General features: G+C 46.2%; 1 protein-coding gene across 9 annotated transcripts in view; it reads right to left on the bottom strand.

Moving 5' to 3' along the window:
- The window catches only part of ARMC9 (armadillo repeat containing 9), a 150,167-nt gene that overhangs the window by 68,563 nt on the left and 59,933 nt on the right, over positions 1 to 21,671 (bottom strand). For 8 of the 9 annotated variants that reach the window (XR_010410338.1, XR_010410336.1, XR_010410337.1 and 5 more), the window contains 5 exons: positions 18,574 to 18,713; positions 17,262 to 17,338; positions 14,481 to 14,555; positions 10,293 to 10,383; positions 4,319 to 4,374 (listed from right to left, as the gene is read on the bottom strand). Coding sequence is in view for 6 of the 9 variants with exons in the window: in XM_064587229.1 (XP_064443299.1) it covers positions 4,319 to 4,374; positions 10,293 to 10,383; positions 14,481 to 14,555; positions 17,262 to 17,338; positions 18,574 to 18,713 (439 nt within the window). In the remaining 3 variants the exon portion in view is untranslated. Of the gene's footprint in view, positions 1 to 626; positions 4,039 to 4,318; positions 4,375 to 10,292; positions 10,384 to 14,480; positions 14,556 to 17,261; positions 17,339 to 18,573; positions 18,714 to 21,671 lie in introns of those variants that run through there. The other variant, XM_064587233.1, reaches the window with a different exon arrangement.

Raw genomic sequence — 21,671 nt, 5'->3', positions numbered from 1 at the left:
TGTGTCTCTGTCAAATAAATAAAATAAAATCTTAAAAAAAAAAATTGTATTAGATGATACATTTCTTTAAAGCACCGGGGGAGACGCGTTCAAACCCTTCCACTGTAGCGGTCGCCTGCCTGTGGCAGTGTCTGTATGGCCCAAGCTTTATTAAGGATGGTTCTCTTTCTCTGGAGGTTTAAATGGGCCTGGGGGCTTGTGGGCCATGAGAGCATAAGAAGCAATTGTGAAAATAATGACAACATCTGCCCTTCTGATGCCGTCCTTTCTCTCTCCTCCGGACTCTTTCTCCCTCTCAGCTGGATCCTTCCCAGCAGCATTTTAACATGCTTAGGTCTCTCCCAAATTAGAACGGAGCAGAACAAAACTGCCCTGCTTAGCCTCTATCCCACTTTCTGTCTTGCTCACAGCCAGATTTGTGGGAAGCGCCGCATACACTTACTGGCTCCGTTCTCCCACTTCCCAACTGCTCCCCAACTCCTCAGTTTGGCTTTCGCCCCATTAGTCTTCAGAAGGGCTCAGCACTCGCCCTCCGTCCACTAAATCCACGCCCTCTCACTTCTCACTTACACGGACTCTGCGACTCTCTCTGGCTGACCAAGGCCTCGCCACCGCCCCCCCCATTTCCTCGTCCTACCTACCCCCCAGGTAGTTTCCAGTGTCCACAAAGAGGGCACGTAACTTTCCATGCCTTTTTGTTACACCTATACAAAGGCACATACATCATTCATCAGAATGTGTATTTATGTTTTCTTCCTGAAATTGTAGTGTCCTATCCCTTTGCGATTTCCTTTTCCCATTTGACATTATGCCCCAGTCTTTTTTTTTTTTTTTTAAATATTTAATTTATTTATTTGACAGAGAGACACAGCGAGAGAGGGAACACAAGCAGGGGGAGTGGGAGAGGGAGAAGCAGGCTTCCCGCGGAGCAGGGAGCCCGATGCGGGGCTGGATCCCAGGACCCTGGGATCATGACCTGAGCCGAAGGCAGACGCTTAACGACTGAGCCACCCAGGCGCCCCATACCCCAGACAGTCTTGAAGTCGAAAAAAACATTTCTTTTTTTTTTTTTTTTAAGATTTTATTTATTTATTTGAGACAGAGAGAATGAGATACAGAGAGCATGAGAGGGAGAAGGGTCAGAGGGAGAAGCAGACTCCCTGCCAAGCAGGGAGCCCGATGCGGGACTCGATCCCGGGACTCCAGGATCATGACCTGAGCCGAAGGCAGTCGCTTAACCAACTGAGCCACCCAGGCGCCCGAAAAAAACATTTCTAACTCTACAATTTTTTATTTTCACATATAAATGTACGCATATCAGACATCACTAAGTGATAGCACATCAGGACAAGTTATTACATTTTTAGAAATTAGAGAGAAAAACTGGATTCTGCATCTAGGGGTTCTCTTGAGCTTCCAGGGGAGCAGGACCCATGGCCGCAATCAGAAGTGCACAAATGTTAACTCAATGGAAGGCAAAACGAGCATAATCCCCGTGGCTTCTGGCCACACCCCAATAGAGCCATTTTATCTTGAGAAGCACTGAGCAGCTCCCTGAGAACACTGGCTCCGTTATCTGTGTTTTGGGTTTAAATATTAAATTAAAAACATTTTACATTGCTAAGCAAAATGACATATGATCAGAGGTCTTGAAAATAATTTTGCTTGGGAGGCGGCAGCCACATTCCAACGACAGTGTGACTTGCTCAAATGATCTCTGGAAGTTTCCTTTAGTCTAAGTCTGGGCATCTTTCACTTTCCTTTCTCTTTCCAATTTAGAAAGTCACACCGACCCTCAATGAAGGGTGAGTAAAACACAGACAGCCCAGCCTTCCCCGGGGCGCTTGTGCTCATGCTCTGCGGTGGGCCGTCAGGGTCACAAGGGAGGGGAAGTCCAGGACCTGCTGACTGGAGTTCAGCACAAAATGTCATGTTCTGGCCTCAAACACCCGATCCTTTCCTTACAGTTTCCCAACTACACCCCTCCTAGGAATCTTCTGAAAATTCTCGTTATCACAACAAATATTTTCAAACACCACCCTCTTAAAATAATAATCTGCACAGGATAGCCAAAAGCCCAGAAAATTAAAAGATCTCTATATGGGTGCCTGGCGGGCCCAGTCGATGGAACATGCGACTCCTGATCTCAGTGTTGTGAGTTCGAGCCCCACGCTGGGTGTAGAGATTACTTAAAAATAAAATCTTAAAATAAATAAATAAATAAAAGATATCTCTATTCCTTCATTTTTAGTAGACTGTAATTGCTTCCATAGGGATATCTCCAAAAGTTGAATTCCCATCATTAACAGAACAGTTGAATCAAATGAATTTTCCCTTGCCATTCAAAGGGGTTAATAGCAACAAAACAAAACAAAACATCCAAAGCAAACAAAAAAACCCCCAAAGAGGTAACACAAGAGGAGGAAAAAGAGATCTTGAGGGGAACTCTTGGACAGAATGACAAAAACTCACTGGAATTCAATAATTAAGACATTAACTCAAAATGTAATTAATTTAGAACAGGACCGAAGGGCCAGGCACAAAGCAGGTGTTGTATCACAGTCCTGAGTAGACTGAGTCAGGGAGCTGGCAAACAATGGCCCACAGGCCAAGACGCTTTTGGCTTTTTTTCTAATTTTATTTTACTTAAATTCAATTAATTAACATACAGTGTATTATTAGTTTCAGAGTAGAGGTCAGTGATTGGTTCATCAGTTGCATGCATACAACACCCAGCGCTCAGTACATCACAGGCCCTCCTTGACGCCTGCTTGGGAAAGGCCAGCAAGCTGAGAAGGAGTTTTACATCTTTAAACATTTGAAAAAAAATGTTTAGTACACATAAAAATCAACCAGAATTCAAATTTTAGCGTCCATAAACACAATTTTATGGGAACACAGCCACAGTTGTCCATTTATGTCTTGCTGACAGGTACTGTGCATTACAGTGGTGGGCCTGAGCGGCTGAAACAGAGACCTGAGGAGCCCACGAAGCCTAAAATATTGACTACTTTCCTCTTTACGGAAAAAGCCTGCCAACCCCTGTTCTAAACCAGATTTTGCTGCCATCGACTTTGTGTGACCTGAGGCTGGTCTCCTCCCCTCTGGGCCCACCCCCGGAGAAGGTGCTGGCCAGGATCCCCAGCCGAGGTCCAGAGCCGCACTTGTGGGACAAAGGCGAGAGCACCCGCTGGTGCCACCTACAGCTCAGGGAGCAAGTGGCAGGCGGGAGGCTGCCTGTGGGAGGGACAGTCACTGGTGGACCTCAGCGCGGCTGTCTGCTTCGGTGGAGGGCTCATAAACGAACTAGCTCCCCAACTGCCACGGATGGACGAAATCTGACTTTTACACACCTTTCAAACACACAGACCACAGCTCCAAGGAGAAACATGTCCCCCACATTCACTTCAGGAGTAACTGCTCCCCACAACAGAGAAGGAATGCAAACCAATTATTACTACAGAGAACTGGAGAGGGTAATGTGTATGTTCTCTCTAGGTCTGAAGGAAAAACAAGGAAAAAGCCTGTCTGACAGATCCATTTCTAGTGCACGAGTCACCATTCTCTATACCATTTCATGAGACTCACTCACATTAGTTCTGAACCTTCAGGCTTCAAAACACCAGGTAAGCAGATGTTTCACAGCTGAGGAAACCCACATGAAAACAAATGCAATTAAAGGAGTCAAATGAGCCAAGCCTCTCACCCGAGAGATTCTCACAGTGAGCCTCTGTGCCCAACGTTCCCAACCACGAGGAAGACCGGGGGAGGCTCAGGCCCCTTCAAAGCAGAAGATTCATGTGGAAGAACCGTTGTCTTTTAACTTCCCGTGAAACCCAAGTGCTGTGGAGTATGGCATCTGTGTGCTGGCTGCAGCAAGCCCACCGGAGGCGCGGCCACCCGCCAGGGCTCCCGTCTCGAACCCTCCAGTCGGTGGAGTCTGGCTGCCGCCCCCCGTGACATGCCCTGAGCAGAACCCAGCAGGAGTGATGCTCTGACGCTGTTGAGCCTGGAGAGGGTTGGAAGTTTTGCCGCCAACTGGGAAGGAAGTGCGGGCGAGACCGCTGAGTGATTAGAGGCCACGTGAAGAGGCCGTGGAGGACGCGAGGCTAGCTTGGACACGGAAAGCAGCCACACGACATCCCACATGAGACCAGCAGACACCCACCCAGCTGAGCTCTAACCAGCCCCCAGAACTGTCAGAAATAAGGCAGCAGGGATCGAAATCTCCCATTTCTGGACTAACTCTTCAAGGCAAGCAAGAGACTAAATAGTTTGGCCCAAGTTTTTTATGTGGTGTCAAGAGCCTCCAACTTACTTCATCATCTTCATCTTCATCATCGTCAGATTCAAGAACACCATCCAGCAGCTCTTCTAAATAAAGAAAAAGTAAACGAATGAGTGACTGTGAACACGGTGGGGAGCCCTGGCCAACAGAACCCTTCAGCTGCTGCAGAGACAAGAATGAGGTGGCACCAGAACAATCGGGTTTCTGGCGCCCACGCAGCCACAGACTCAGATCATCCTACACAACCTAAATCTCTCTCCCCGTTTGTACCAGAACGCACTGGTAGTGGCAGGAGAAAAGTTGAAAGCCAGCATATAATTTGAGAGGAATTTAGAGGAAAGGAAGTGAACGAGCATCACTAGGCACCGTGCTGGGCACTGTCGCACGTGTTGTTTACTCCTTACAAAGATTTTTGTTGACTCTCATTCCCATTCTATAGCAAAGAGCAAACACAGGCATAGAGAGGATAAGGGACTTGTTTATGGTCACATTCCCACATTCGACTCGAGTCTATTTCTAAATCCCATGATTTTTCCACAGAGGCTGGAGTAGTGGCCATGGCAGCAGGGTTCCCGAAGGCTCTCGTGGTTCATTGCTAGATTGTAAAGGAGTTTATAAAGGGGCTAACAGCACACTGGAATCAGAGAATGAGCCTCTGTTTCTTCATCAGTGAAACGGGTATCAGACCACCTACTTCCTAGGGTGAGTGGGGGGATTTTATAACACGCCAGAACTACACCACCTGGCCCAGGGTCAGGTACACAGCAGGTATTACAGACGTTCGGTTACTTTCTCCTCCACGAAGACTTCCCTGATCCCTCACTGAGTAGTCATCTCTCTTGCTCTGCTGAACACACTCAGCATTTTCTCTAGACAGCACTGTACTAGCATAGTACTATAGTACTATAGTATAGTACTAGACAACACGGTAATAGATAGTAGAAATAGACAGTACTGTGGTAGATAGTAGTACCAGACAGTACTATAGTATAGTACTAGATGGTACTGTAGTAGACAGTAGTACTAGACAGTACTGTAGTATAGTACTGGACGGCACGGGAGTAGATAGTAGTACTAGACAGTACTGCGGTAGACAGCAGTATTAGTACTGCAGCAGACAGTAGTACTAGACAGTACTATAGTATAGTACTAGATGGTACTGTAGTAGTAGTACTAGACAGCACGATAGTAGATAGTAGTACTAGACAGTACTATAGTATAGTACTAGACGGCACGGTAGCAGATACTAGTACTAGACAGTACTGCGGTAGACAGCAGTATTAGTACTGTAGTAGACAGTAGTACTAGACAGCACTGCGGTAGACGGTAGTACTAGACAGCACTGTAGTAGACAGTACTCTGATAGTGCTTGCCACTTTTGGTTGACCAGTGCTTCCTAATGTATGAATGGCTACGCACTATCTGGGAATTGTGAGTGCCTGGGGAACAAAGCACAGGGCTTACTCATCCCTTTATTCCTTATGTATCTTCCTTATGATCACTCATTTCTTAAACAGAAGAAGTAACGAAAGCCTGAGAGAAGAGGATAGGAAGTCAAATAGGAAGTAGGAGGAAAGAAAGACTGAAAGGCAATTCTTTTTTTTTTTTAAGATTTTATTTACTTATTTGGCAGAGAGAGACACTGCGAGAGAGGGAACACAAGCAGGGGGAGTGGGAGAGGGAGAAGCAGGCTTCCCGCCGAGCAGAGAGCCCGATGTGGGGCTCGATCCCAGGACCCTGGGATCATGACCTGAGCTGAAGGCAGATGCTTAACAACTGAGCCACCCAGGTGCCCCTTGAAAGGCAATTCTTTTTTTTTTTTTTTTAAAGATTTTATTTATTTATTTGAGACAGAGAGAATGAGAGACAGAGAGCATGAGAGGGAGGAGGGTCAGAGGGAGAAGCAGACTCCCTGCCGAGCAGAGAGCCTGATGCAGGACTCAATCCCGAGACTCCAGGATCATGACCTGAGCCGAAGGCAGTCGCTTAACCAACTGAGCCACCCAGGCGCCCGAAAGGCAATTCTTGAAGAGACTGCTCAGCACATGTAGAAAGGTGGCAGACTGACCCAAACTTAACCCCCAAACCATTTCACAGAAGGGAATATGTAGAAACCCCAGGACACCCATCGTCCTCGACATGAGCCTCATTTCGAAGGGAAGGACTCCACAGACTTGGCTGGACCAAGGACAGCAGGACACGGACTTCTGTCCTCACCTCAGAGGGGCTTGCACGCCTCCATGCCCATCATGGCCCCACCATTGTCAAGAAAACTACTTTCCAGACAGGGGGAAATTATGTCATTCTGCATCTGAGCTGATGCTGCATTACCTAACTTCTACTCCCTCCCAGCGCACGAGGAGCATGACTCCGTTCCACCTGCAGTAAATGCCCATCAAGCAAGTGGCTTTCAAAATGGAGTCGCTGCTATATTCATCAACTGTAAACATTTCTTTTTCAAATAACGGAAATGCCCTCTGCCACTTTTTAAAAAAGAAATCTTTGACATTTTGTGAGGTCACGGCTGGTCCAGCCATACTCACTCCCCTGAGCCTCTTGGCTCAGAGGCCTCTTCTTCCCAGAACAATCCAGTCCTGAGAACTAAAGTACCTTATAAACCTCAGCTCTTCCTCTGGGGCATCACGGGGGCATCAGCCCGGTTTCCCACGCTGTTCTGTTCGCTGGGCCCTGGCATAACCCGCTGCCCTCACTCCGGTAACTACCAGCGTGTGGTGCTGGAGCTGCCGGTCTCCTTGCTTTCCTGAGGGCCCAGCCGGTGAGGCTGGCTCTGTCCTGCTCCTGTCCTCTCTGCAGTCCCCCTCGCTGAGGGCTGGTATGACGGACGAACCTCCCTGCTGTTGCTGTTGGCGGTCACCTCTGCTTGCCAGGTCACCAGCTTTCCCGTGAGCTTCCCCAGAGCAGTCCTTCCCTGCCTGTGGGGAGAGGTTCCTAAAATAGCTAGAATTTTTGTATTTGGAAACCTTAAAACTTTCTAAGATAAGTGGTGCTAGAGAATGGAGATGGGCTTGAATGTATGAAAACCCATTTACATGTCTTAAATATATACTAAAGTGAAACAAGAAAGTAAAAAAATAAGGATTGTGGCAATGCCATTTCACGTATCTTAAACTAGAAAACTGCTACTAATTCATACTTTCCCGTTACTGTCCACTTGAGGACGAGGCCTGGACTGGGTGGGAACTCCAGCTCTGCCCTCTCTGGCTTTCATCACCATGCTGGTACATTCATCCATCCTGACTCCATGCTCATGACACATATCCTAAAGTATTTGTGTATGTCTGGTCCTCCATCCAAATGTTCAGTGACTTTCTAATTTTGGTTCAAAGTAGCAGACTCCTAGGTAATAGTCTCTGGGGACCTGCCACTGTCCCATGGATACAGAATAACTTAAGTGCTTGACATTCTTTCTTTAAACTGGAACTTACCGAGAAAGGCAAGTGTATCTCAGGCCTTTTCTGGACATAAAGTGTGAGCTCTGCCCGCGATAACTTCTTGGCAAAGCACATCTCTCATGGAAATGTCAACTGACCCTCCCTCTTCACATTTGTCAGCACGCTGGCTTGAGGGCCAGATTTACGTAAGAGAAAGAGATGGTTTCGGCCAGGGAGCAAGGCGGACCTCCCCCTGTGCCTTGGCAGCCAGGAAGGAGGGAAGACTGACAAAGAAATGGAGGTGGCTATGTCTCAATAGACTGAAACACAGAGTCACGCTTGAAGAAGATTCGCGGCTAGATGTGACCTTGAGGCTGCACAGGACCCCTGGCCTGGGACGTAGGTGTCAGCATGGCTGATGAGCATGGAGCAGAAAGGGACCAATGTTCCTGGCCTTCCCTCTCTTTCTAAACTGTTGCCTACCCAAAGAAGGTTAGGGAGCAAGCTCAGCCCTGACTGAAGTTAAGGTTTTATTTAGCGTTATTTTGTAAATATGCCTGCCCAGCAGAATTGGGGCTTGAAGTCAGAAATGAAGCTGTTGCAGGGGCGCCTGGGTGGCTCAGTCGTTAAGTGTCTGCCTTTGGCTCAGGTCATGATCCCAGGGTCCTGGGATCGAGCCCCGCATCAGGCTCCCTGCTCGGTGGGAAGCCTGCTTCTCCCTCCCCCACTCCCCCTGCTTGTGTTCCCTCTCTCGCTGTGTCCCTGTCAAATAAATAAATAAAATCTTAAAAAAAAAAAAAAAAGTCTGCCTTTGGCTCAGGTCATGATCCCAGGATCTGGCTCAGTCTGCTTCTCACCCTCCCTCCACCCCTTCTCTCTGCTCGTGCTCTCTCTCGCGCATGCTCTCAAATAAACAAATAAAATCTAAAAAAAAAAAAAGAAAGAAAGAAATGAAGCTGTTGCAGGGGACCTGGGTGGCTCAGTCGGTTAAATGTCTGACTCTTGATTTTGGCTCAGGTCGTGATCTCGGGCCCCGTGTCAGGCTCTGCGCCCAGCAGGGAGTCTGCTTGAGGATTCTCTCTCTCCCTCTCCTTCTGCCCCTCCCTCTATTCGTGTACATGCGAGCTCTCTCAAATAATTAAATAAAACTTAAAAAAAAAAAGAAATGAAGCTGTTGCAGAAAATCAAATTCTATTCCTTGCTCACCTGAATTTGGGATGAATCATATTTGCTCTGTAGGAACCACGGGGGAGGATGTTCACATGGAAATGGGCCCTAGCCTAAAGACAGCTGAGGTCTCACACCTCACAGGCTGCTCTCCCAGCTGCTTCCTGTTGATCAGGAGCCTCTAACATCCTCTTTCTGCCTCTCCGTTTGGGTGCACGTCAGAGGCAGGGATACGCCATCTTGGCTGCCCATGGGGATCACCCAGGAGCTTTAAACACTATTCACACCTGGGGTTCCCCCGGAGATTCTGATTTCACCAGCACGGGATGCTGCCTTGGGGACTTAAAAATCTCCTCAGGTGACTGCCACGTGCAGCCCAGGCTGTGAACCATGAGCTAAAGAGCTACCTATGGGCTTCTTCCAGTGAATGGCTTCTGGCAGCTACCTTGCTCAAGCTGCTGACTTGGAAGTAGCGATCAGGAGATTCATTTTTTACCTTCGCTCATGTGCGGGGCAGGATCTGTCACATGGACTTTCTGTGATGGGAAGGGCATGTAGAAAGACATACATGACAAACTAGGCCCTGGAGGTAGGCAGGGCCAGGTGCCTCTGACAGGTGTATGAGTCAGGAGCAAGGTGTCAGGGGTCCACAGAAAGAGCTAGAGTTTCCTCTCCATCCTGGTTCCATCCAAGGCTTCCTGCACCTTCCTTTCCTCCTTATTATGGGATGTAGATTGTCACGGTAATGGAGAAAGCCAGAGAGAAAGAGGATCATATCCTCCCGTGGAGCCAGTAGGCAATATAAATTTTTCTTGAAAGAATGAATGCATGCGGGAGAATGATGTTTTCTTTTCTTTTTTTTTTTTTTTAAGATTTTATTTATTTATTTGAGAGAGAAAGAATGAGAGAGAGCAAGCACATGAGAGGGGGGAGGGTTAGAGGGAGAAGCAGGCTCCCTGCCGAGCAGGGAGCCCGATGCGGGACTCGATCCAGGGACTCCAGGATCATGACCTGAGCTGAAGGCAGTCACTTAACCAACTGAGCCACCCAGGCGCCCAGAATGATGTTTTCTGTAGCAGTGCTGGGGAGACTGGCATTTGTTTTCCTTACTGGGACCCCAGGGAAGCCTTATGAGGTGGGGGAAGAATTAGGAGGGGGAAGCCCGCATAAAGAGAATGTACCCTACATGCAGGGTGTTTGTGATAGCTTTTGAATTCTTTTTTTGACTATAAGCCTGAAGTGTGATGAGAGATGCTGGTCTTGGGACAGATTGGCTTTGACTACCTGGTCAAACTTTTGTTGGTGGGTTTGCTTGGGTCTCCCCAACCTCCCTTAAAGCCTCTTGAATGAATTCCAAGACACGACAAGCCTTCTAAGAAAGCTCACACATTTTTCTAGCCCATGTGAAAGATGCAAAAGATCACAGATTCTTGCATTGAACGGACCTGAATTAAGCTGCCTTATGATGAATTCGATCTGGCGGACCATTTCAGCATTGCCTTCTTTGATGAAGCAGCGAAGGATGTCCTCCATTCCCTAGGGGCATTGGAGAGAGTAAGAGTTAATATTTCAGGGCTTTTTTTTTTTTTTTTTTTTTTTTTTAATGGGGTGAAACTAGTTTTCAATGGAATAGTTTCACCTAATCAAAAAAAACCCCTTTATTTGGAGGGGAGGGATATACACAATAAAAATTCCTCTGCTAGTACTAAGCATTATTTTTGTTCTTTTTACAATTCACAGTGGAATTATTTTCCTCTTGGTTGACTATCCGACCAAATTATAAAACATTTAGCCAACAAGAAAACCTATTGTACAGAGAACTGGGGGTTGCCAGAAGGAGGTGGGTGGAGGGAGGGGTGAAGTAGGTGAAGGGGATTAGGAGGTACAAACTTCCAGTTAGAGAATAAGTAAGGAGTCATGGAGATTAAAAAAAAAAAAAAAGTACAGCATCAGGAATATAGTCAATAATGCTGTAATAATGTTGTATGGTGACAGATGGTGACTGCACTTCTCTTGATGAGCCCTGGGTAACATAGAGAATTGTTGAATCACTATATTGTACACCTGAAACTAAGATAACACTGTATGTCAACTATACTCTGATAATAAGTGAAAAAAAAAAACTGTAAAATTTTACTGGGTAAGTAAGTACTCCCTTTAGTTTGGGCAGTATGTTGTTTTGGGAGGTGGTTTCTTTCTTGCGATTTCTTTATACTCTTCCTTCTGGATTTTAGGCACAAAATGAAGAGTAAAACCGTACGTGTAGAGAAGTAAATGAACAAGCAGCACCTCTTTTTAAACAGCTATCATTCTTTTTCTATCAAAATAATTACAAAGTCACCACACCGTACATTATTTACTTTATCATAAAACGCTGACATCAGACTTTTCAATATTGACTAACAGAATTGTAGGGAAACGTAGAGGTTAAGACACGGACTCGAGCACAGGTGTCTGTCTCCCCTCCCTCCTCTTTCCTTGAGGGATGCGAATGAGGATTTGTGGCTGGAGCTGGGGAGGCTTCTTGCCACTGCAAGGGGAAAGTGTTTCTCATCATGAACCCAAAACAGAGGAAGCAGAGAGAAATGGATCTACTAACAGTGAACTCTGATCAAGCTCTGCCTGGAGTTTATGCCTGGACTTCTCAGTGAAATGAGCCAACATTTCCCTCTTTAAAGGCAGGCCTGTTTGGAATCAATAGCTCTAACTGAATCAAAGAAGTGCCAAGTGTGCAGTTTTGAACACGGTGAATTCCCATCACCTAGAGCAGAGCATTACCTTCTAGAAGGTTAAGACTGGATTGTATCTGAGCTCCCTCATGAATTAACTGTGTGACCTTGGTCAAATTGCTTAGTTCCTCTCAGCCTATGTCCTCAACTATAAAATAAAGATGGCAACTCTAGTTAACATGAAATTTTTAGAAGATGAAGAATGTAAACTGGGTATTGGTTATATAGATGTATGTTTGTCAAATGCGCGGAACTACGTATATAAGGCCTATGCATTTCACTGTTCATAAATCATATGTAAAAAAATAGCATCTAGTCCAACCGCTGGCACACAATAGATGCTCAATAAATGGTTAAGATTGTGCTTGCTGTTTGGAAGGGTTTTGTGGCTCAGAAGAGAGATCTGCTGGCTGAGGCCAAGGGAATAAACAAGGTTGCAGGTGACAGAAGAGTGAGAGGCTTAGGACAGCATCTTTGAGAACAGTAACATTTAACTGGTAGGCAGAGATAGGTAAGCACACAGAGGAGAACGTGAAGGAGTGGTCTGGAAGGGAAGAACAACTCTGGATAGTCCTTGGATCAAGGAAGAGGGTGCCAAGAGGGCAGCAGTCTGCTCCAGCTCAGGGCGGAATGTTTGGCTGGGGTTTAAATCCCACAGAAGAGCTTCGTGGCTGACAACTGCTTCAGCCCTGGATGCAGGAGGCTTTGGAGTAGGCATGAGGGCATCCCTATTGATCTGAACTGCTCTCCCGCCCCAGACCTTGGCAGTCTCTTCCAAGTTCAAATGGGGCTCAGTGTACTCTTTCACCATTTTCTCCACTTTGGTGGGTATTATTTTGAGACTGCCATAATAGCATTTGGTACTGATATAATTTTTAGGTATTCTTCGTCATTTTCCACCAGCACACAAATAGTTGCAAAAACAGAGTTCTTATAATATCATATTCTCCTCTCCTGGGACTCCAGTTACATAAGTGTGAGACCTCTGGGTATCGTCCCCCAGGTCTGAGGCACTGTCCCTTTCCTCAACATTTTTTCTCTGTGGCCTGGATGATCTCTAAGAGTCACACCCTCACACCCTACAATTTCAAGTCTCTCCTCCCCACCTGGTCCCTGTCCCTTTACCGCCGTTCCCTCCTGTCTTCTCCACCCCTCACCCTGGATGTCCTTCCTCCATGCTGCTTTTCATGCTACTTGATCCATATCATCTCTGTTCTTTCTTTTTCTTCAGCCTACATGTCTGCTTCCTTGTTTTGGCCTTGGTTGACAATTCCTGTCACCGGAATGACCATAAGGCAGAATTTAATCAAGTTTATTTTCCCTGTTCCGTATTGAGATAGATTTTATTTTTTTTTAAAACAATAGGCAGTTAAGTTGCATTACTATACTGTGACCACACAGAATGGTTCTTAATTTTTTATCTCTGGCATAACTGTTGATGTAATTTTAGATGACTAATTAGGAGCTTTAGCAATTCTTTTAAGGAAGCAAAATCAAGTGGAAGAACATGTTTCGTTGGTCTCAAACTGAATTTGGCCTGTGTTTTGACTGTGGAAATATATTTAATCTCTTCATCATAGCATTTAATATGCCCACTGTTAAGCTGGTTTCACATTACAGGGAAAAGGGCAAAACTCCAGTGCTTTTGCTGATTAGATCTAGAAACACTTGTCACTTTAAAAGATGCTAATCGCCTGAAGCTTGTTTTATACTTCCAATATAAACACTAATGTAAACACACTAAATACTGAATTCACTATTTACCAACCAAAGTAGCTACCTGACAGTTTCATCATCGTTAGCTGGACTTCTGGCCCCACTGGTTGCTGTCGGAGTGCCCGTAGGTTAAGAGTGTCTGGCCTGCACCAGTTCTTTTTTTTTTTTTTTTTTTAAGATTTTTTATTTATTTGATAGAGAGAGACACAGTGAGAGAGGGAACACAAGCAGGGGGAGTGGGAGAGGGAGAAGCAGGCTTCCCGTGGAGGACGGAGCCCGATGCGGTGCTAGATCCCAGGACCCCGGGATCATGACCTGAGCCGAAGGCAGACGCTTAACAACTGAGCCACCCAGGCGCCCCATGGCCTGCGCCAGTTCTCACTGCTGCCCCAGGCCCTCCAGGAATCCTGGGGGTGCATTTCAGTCGGGACTTTCTCCATTTTACCATTTTCCTGCTCTCCTACTATGAAATGCATAGGCTTACCCAAAGCCCCAAATTAAAATGAACCATTAAAAATGTCTATAAAAATGTAACTTTCCAAAAATAAGCCTGCTGGGAACTTTCTAACACTGTAGTTTTTGTTAGAGAGAGAGAGAGAAATTGAGCATGAGCAAGGCAGGGGCAGAGGGACAGAGAGAATCTTAAGCAGGTTCCACACCCAGTGCAGGGAGCCCAATGTGGGCTCACGACCCTGAGATCAGGACCTGAGCTGATCAAGAGTCAGACACTCAACCGACTGAGCCATCCCGGTGCCCCTCTAACACTGTAGTTCTTCCTTTAAAAAAAAAAAAAAAAAATTTTTTTTTTTTTTTTTTTTTTTTGAGAGAGAGAAAGAGCACGAGAGGAGGAAGGGTCAGAGCAGGGAGCCCGATGCAGGACTCAATCCCGGGACTCCAGGATCGTGACATGAGCTGAAGGCAGTTGCTTAACTGACTGAGCTACCCAGGAGCCCCTCTAACACTGTAGTTCTTAAGATTTAGGAGTTAGGGATCCCTTGAGAATCTGATAAAAGCTACAGACTCTCTCCCCAGAAAACTGCACATGTGTATCTGGCATATAATTTCAGGGAGTTCGCAAACTGTGTGTAAGCCACGGAGCCCAACACGGTCTAGGAGCTCCCTGCTCTAACAGCTTCCGAACCGCGCCACTGACTGAAGCTTACGAACTGCTCCAGCCCATTTTCTTACCATTGCTCTTGCTTCCTCACGAATGGATGGAATAGAAAGGATGCTGTACAGAGCTCCATTCACATACGGCTGTATCTTTAAGGGGAGAAAAAACGGTCATTTGCAAGTTCTCAAACACTGTACAACTCCGTGATCAAACACCCCACTCAAGAATAATCTGGCTAATGAGGAGAGTGAGCGTTACCATCTTCCTGAGCTCCAGGATGCCTGTTTCCAAATGACCGATCTCTCCATTTGCATGTCCCAGTGACAGCGACAACTAAGAGTTCAAAGCCAAGTTCATTATTGGCTCCCAAAGCTCACTCCTGCTGTGTTTCACTGCTTAACTAACGTCATGCTGATCACGCAGGCTTCTAGAACCGCTGGAGTCATCATCGATTGTTCTCGCTTCTCTCCAGAGTTCAGTCTCCAGGCTCCTTTGATAGGAACCCTTCTTTCCCACACACACTGCCACTGACCTTGCTCAGACATCGTCCGTGACCTAGGTGACACTCAATCTCCAAAAGAATCTCTCTCTGCCTTTGATGTTCACACTATAGTCCAACAATCACATCATTGCCAAAATTCTACAACATGGGCCAAATCATCCCGCTTCCTACCTCGGAAACCTTCCCTAGAGCCTACCTGGAAAGTTCTAACTTCTTAGTACAGCACACAGGCCCCTTCAAGGTTTGGCCTCCATATCATGTCCCCCTGCCCCTCCCTTCCTGCCACCATGGGGTTTACACTGTACAGATCGGTCTCACCCTACTTACAGGGCCCCCCACCACACCACACACTCTGCTCTGCTTCCTGTATATCCCTCCACTGCTCTACTGGATTCAGTCTATTTTTATATTTATACTTCTGTCTCCCCCATTGTGAGCTCTTCAAGGACTGGACCCATGTTTTACTTACACAGGTAGCCCCAACCTCAAGCTGCACAGGACACAGTACATGGCAGGTGCTTGATAAATGAGAGCTCCCTTTTGAGTAGATTTTGTGCTACACCCTCCACAGCAATGGAGGAGGGCCCATTCCCACCATTCTTTTCCAGCACTGGACTTTATTATCCCTTAGTTTTTGCCAGTCTAATGGGTAAAGAGAAAAAAGGCATCTTATGGTTGTTTTTAGTTTCATTTTCCTGACTATCGGCAAAACTAAACATCTTGTCTTTATCTATGGGTCATCGAGATTTACTCTTCTGTAAACTGCCCATGTGTGCACTTTATCCTTTTCTTATGTCTTTTAATTATCAATTTACAGGAGATCTTCATATATAAGGGATATTAAACTTTGGTCCTATGTGATACAAACTTTTCCTCAGGGTATCATTTGTCCATTGACTCTTACTGTGGCCTCTTTTTCCATATAAAAAAATTTAATGTTCACAGAGTCAAATCTGTGCATCTTTTTCTTTATGGCTCTCGGGTTTCATTTTCAAAATCACGACTATCTCACACAGGACACATGTACGTAGCATTGATTTGTGTAGCGAACACATTTCTAGGCTCTAACATGTGTACAGGTAGATTTTCCAGCTCATCTTCAAAGCAAATATATTTGTAACAATCCTCCGGTCTATTCTGTCCTCAGAGGTAACATACTGGTTCCAACACTTGAAACCAACATTTACTATTAGAGACTGAATATATTTCCCGTAGGCTTCAACTGCCTTCGTTGAATAAAATGGAGAACAGAGTCTAGAAGCAGTCAAGAGCTCTTGATTTTAAAATATAAAAAGCATGGCATACACTGTAACAACCACCAACCCTTCACTTGCTGAAGCGGCCCGGGTCACTCAGCTGGGGGGGCCAGGGGGATGGAAGATGCGAGACAAATGAAGAGAAGGAGAGCTGTCTGCAGCTAAGTGCCTCACTCTGACCCAGTGGTACTCAGTCCTGTCCTGCTAAGACACCCGTGCACCTGATCTGGCTAAAGAGGTCAGGTTTCTGTTGAGGCTTTGGCTTCAGGTGCCAAGTGATGCCACGGTTTCTGCACAGGCATCTGCAGAAAGCCAGTGAGAGGACACTCATACCATGTTAAGATTTAGGAGTTAGGGATCTCTTGAGAATCTGATAAAAGCTACTAGTTTATCAATTAGTTTATCAAGACCTCTACTTCATTTTAAAAGGGCTTATGGCCAACAGGCTGGCCAACAGAAAACCCCACCGTGTTGGGGAGGACACGGGGGAGAGCAGAGGCTGGTAGAGCCACTCTGCAGGACAACGTGGCGGGACTCCGACCTGAGACGGACCCCCAGGGCGAGCCAGCAGCGACGCGTGTGTCTGCACCCCGGGGGCCCCTGGGGGCCAGTATGACGATGTCACTGAGGACCGGCGTGGCGGCTCAGGGCTGGAGGCAGCGGAGGTGGACAAGCCTGGGGGACTGGATGGGGGCGCCGCAAACAGGGGCTGTTTTGCAGTGGCGAGATTAAGGAATGAGAGGTACACAAAGCAACACAGAAAAGTCTAAAAACAGTGAAAAAGTAAGAAAAGAAGGCGATCTAGAGCGCAATACCACTGACACAGTTACACATGCAGGAACAGCGTTAACTAAACTTTCAGGCCACGCCGCACCACGGGGAGAGCCGACGTGGGGGAAGCACGAAGCAGGGTAGGTGACAAGGAGGAGAGTGAGGCCTGGGAGGGAGCTGACACAGACCCGTGACGGCGGAGCGATAGGAAATGAGGAGCTGGGATCAACCTCCCGCTTCCCAGTTCCAGAATGTGGAGGAGGGGGTGCACTGACTAGCGTGGCCAGCCTCCCCCAACCCCCAGGCTGGCAGCGCCAGCCCAGTACCTCGTGGTTCTCATGGCCGAGCAGATCCGACAGAACTTTTAGCACCGGACCCGCCACCTTGGCACACATGTTCTTCCCTTTAGAAAAAACAAGGAGACAAAACACGACATGTCTAAACGTCCAATCACAGTTTCAAGTCAGGCAGACTTGAACACAAATCTTGGCTCCTCTGCTTATGAACTGTGTGGCCCCAGGTGAGTCACTTAGCCAATCTGGGCCCCAGTTTCTTCCTCCTGGCATTCCTTAGGGATTATTAACATCTGTTGCAAAGGGTGATGCAGAAGGAAGTAACTCAGAACAGGCTGTGCATTCCGAGTGCTCAGTAAATGGTGGCGCAGAGGGCACAGAGCTATTCGTGACCGTCAGTGGGAACACAATCTATTACAGAGCTGTGCTCTGCCTCCCAGGTGCTCACACCACCATCATAAAAATCATACAGGTGTCTTAGCCAATCCAAACATCGTAACAATCGCTGCAAATAAATTGGTGATACTAAGAAAAGCTGCTTAGAATCTGGTAAATGTTTCAAAGCTAGGATACTTGCATATGCTATTGTTTAAGCTTAAGAAGATTGAAATCACATTTACTCAGTCAACAACACATGAGTGGTTCAGATTACAAAGCATCCAAAGGCAACGAAGCTTCTCATAAATACCGCTGAGTTATTTAACCATGTAACCTTCTTCTTCCAAAACTGGGGCTGCTCAGACCGGGGTCAGCCACAGGCTGGACTTAACACTTCTTCTAAAGAAGCTTCTTCCATCCCAGGTAACAGATCACTTAAATGGGATGGAACCTCTAGAAAAGCTGCAATCACTACTTTTATGGATCAAATGTCCCGAGATGTGCACGGGAGAATCCCATGTCGGGGGAGTGAAGGGGGAGCGACGGCCATGGTTAGGAGCAGGGACACGGTCTGACATCCTTGCTCTGCCCCCAACTTAGCCCTGTAGAATCTTGGAAACATATTTCTCTGTCTTTGGATAGAATGGATCATAATTCTTCACCTCCTACCTTTGAATAATGCAATGAAGATGAAGAAAAATGTAAACTACTTAATTTCCTCTTAATTCAGGCACTGCATACCTATAAAATGTTCTTTTCCAAGGCCAGAATGGTATCAGGCTTCAGGGATTCAACAGCTGCATAACTAGTTGGAAATGTTTTATACTCTACTGCTGTTTCAGTTTTCTATGAGGGAGACTAAAGGCAAACCACATCAGGCTGGGTGGTCATCCAGGTTTGAGGGTTAGGCTCTCTTCCCCTCCCCCGCACCAAAGCCAGAGGGCCCAGGGACAGGGGGCTGTGAGACCTGCACTCCTGAGGCAGAGGTTCATGAGCAAAGCCACCGAGTACTCCAGTGTATAGTCCGACAGGCAATCGGGGTCCTTCAGAATATCAATCAGCCAGAAGATGAGGCCATCTCGAATCATTGCTGTCTGCAGCGGGCGCCTAGGATGCAAAAGCCTACAGGTCAACTAAAGCTCGCAAGAAACTTTCCCTGTAAGAGTGCGTGGTGATGTGCATACCGACTGGAAAAGACAAACTGATGGGGCGCCTGGGTGACTCAGCCGGTTGAGCGTCCGACTCTTGGTTTCAGCTCAGGTCATGATCTCAGGGTCATGGGATCGAGCCCCCTGCTGGGCTCTGTACTCAGCGGGAGTCTGCTTGAGGATTCTCTCTCCCTTTGCCCCTCCCCCCTGCTCTCTTTCTCTCAAATAAATAAATAAATCTTAAGAAAAAAAAGAGACAAGACAAACTGTGGAAGATACAGACTCTGAAGAACATTTTGTTAGACCCACACACAACTGAAACAACAAATTCTTTACCTTTTGCAGGTATCCCTAAGGATTTAGAGAGAGACAAGGCAGTCAGGACACCTTCTACTTTGAAAATTTCTTTTTCTATTTAAAATGAGCAGAGTACTACTTCAAATATTTAATAAATATTTACTGAAAGCTTTTGGTCTACTTCACCCAGCAGACAGCCACAGAAATAGTTCATTGACAAACAGATTTTTAGTAAACTCTAGTCCAGCTAGGCACTTTGAGCTGTGTAAAAACAAAGAAAAGCCAAAAATCAGCTCAATCCCATTTTGATTCAGGTCTCTGTAACGTAAGGGTAGTTTAATGATGTGAGCAATACAATTTATACAGAATTATTTTCTGCCCAAAGTCTAGGTGTAAGATCTTATAAAATCCAACATCTCATCCAAATGTGTTATGGTGGGAATGTCTTCCTGCCAACCTCAAGAACTGATGAGATTCAGGGTGCCTGGATGGCTCAGTCGGTTCAGCGTCCGACTCTTGATTTCAGCTTAGGTCATGATCTCAGGGTTGTGAGATCGAGCCCCACGTCCCGCTCTGCACTGGGCGTGGAGCCTACCTAAGACTCTCTCCCTCTCCCTTTGCTCGTCCCCCCACCAAAGAATTGATGAGATTAAGCATGATGGTATCACCATGAGAAGTCATGTGAATTCTTTGAAAATCAAAACACCATGGAAGAAACACCACTGTACATCTCCTAATGAACAGGCTATGGTAAAACTCGCACCCAGGGCACTATCTGTTTGGGCTATTCTTTTTTTTTTAAGATTTTATTTTTTTAAGTAATCCCTACACCCAACGTGGTGCTGGATCTCACAACCTGAGATCAAGAGTCACATGCTCCACTCACGGAGCCAGCCAGGCGCCTGTCTGTGCTATTCTTAAACACCACACTCACCTCACCAGTGAAATTTACTGGAATACAATGAAGGCAACACTCTTGGTAATCCTAACTACTCTCTACCTTCATTGTACAGACCCTAGAACATTGCAAAGACATCAAGCATATTTCTAGAACAGAACAGCTTATTACTGTTTGAAGCACAAGAAAAAACTGGCAATAAATATCTATATTACCAGGAGGAAGTATTTCTTCATTATATCTTATCTTTGTTGCTATAGTTATTAAATTTCCAAAAATTTTCCAAATACGGTCAACATCAAGCTAAATTATCTTTCTAAACAAAAACCAAGTGTTCATATGATCTGAGGAAACAAGAGCTTTACTGCTGGAGTTTACCACTTACAGTTCTTTTCAATTCACACATAGTTTGAACAAGAACTTTTCATTGGCAGGGACCTGGCAAACAGTAGGAACTGAACACCTACTGCTTTTCCCTCTCTAAATGTGCACACTTAGAATAAGTCACTTTGCAGGCCTTAGGATACTAGCGAGAGTCAATCACATGTCAACCACGTCTGACAGGAAGAAAGTATGTCCAGAAGAGGACTAACGATCAGAAAAAGCTGAGGACTCAAGGTACTAGAATTCTTCCTAAGGCAAAGAGAAAGTGAGGTGCTCCTGAGGGAATCCACATGCTGGAAGAATTCTATGACTCAGTGACTCCACTCCTAGACACTGACTGACTCAGGGGAAGGGAAAGGATGCATCCACACAGAGACTTGTAGGCAAATGTTCAGAACACGATTAGACACAAAGAGTAGATAAAATCCAGATGTCCATCAACTGATGAACAGATAAACCAAATGTGGTCTGTCCATGAAATGGCGTGTTCTTCAGCATTACAAAAGGAGAAAGTACTCACACAGGCTACCATATGGATGAACTTCAGAAACGCTATGCTAAGTGAAAGAAGCCAGTCAAACAGAACAAGTATTATATGATTCCACTTACCTAAAAATGTCCATTATGGGTAACACTACAAAAAACAAATCAGTGGTTACCTAGGGCTGGGGGTCGGAATAAGGACTGGAAATGGGCCTGAGGTTTCTTTGTGTGGTGATGGAAATGTTCTAAAATTAGCTTGTGGTGATAGTTGTACAACTCTGTAAGTACACTAAAAATGAGTGAATGGTACATTTAAAAGGGATGAATTCTGTGCTATGAGAGTACACTTCGATAAAGCTGTTCATGAAGAAAAGCAAGCTCTAGGTGGATAGAGCATGCAAGTCCTGACAGGGTCCAGGTGGGGACTACAGGGTGGGCTGCTGGGACGCACGCACAAGGAAGCGGGAGGCCCCAAACCTGCCTTCCACGGAACTACCGAGCACACTGACGTGACTGTGCGTTTACGTGCACCTCCCATAACGGGCTGTGAGCAACGTGCAGGCTGAGCCCTATCAGGTTTTGTTCGTGGGCATGCGGCCTGGAACACAATCCAGCCCCTGGCCAGCACCAGCTACCGGTCACGAGGAGACCACAACAGCACTTCCTCCCTCTGCAGCAGCTTGAGCAGAAGGTTTTGAGGATTCGAGATAAGCTTTCTAGCTCCATCTTGGAAAGTCACCCAACCTCTCCTAAATGTTAACTGAAAATATCATCTGCCTCTTGGGCTGCCACTGGGACTAAACAGTGGCTCACGTAAGCCCTATTTGATTTCACAGGAGCCACGAAGACCTACTG

The sequence above is a fragment of the Mirounga angustirostris genome, unplaced genomic scaffold (genome assembly GCF_029215605.1).
Source record: "Mirounga angustirostris isolate CCGP_5_RB_7025 unplaced genomic scaffold, mMirAng1.0.hap1 SCAF_3, whole genome shotgun sequence".
NCBI lineage: Eukaryota > Metazoa > Chordata > Mammalia > Carnivora > Phocidae > Mirounga > Mirounga angustirostris.
This window is presented reverse-complemented; position numbering and strand designations above follow the sequence as displayed.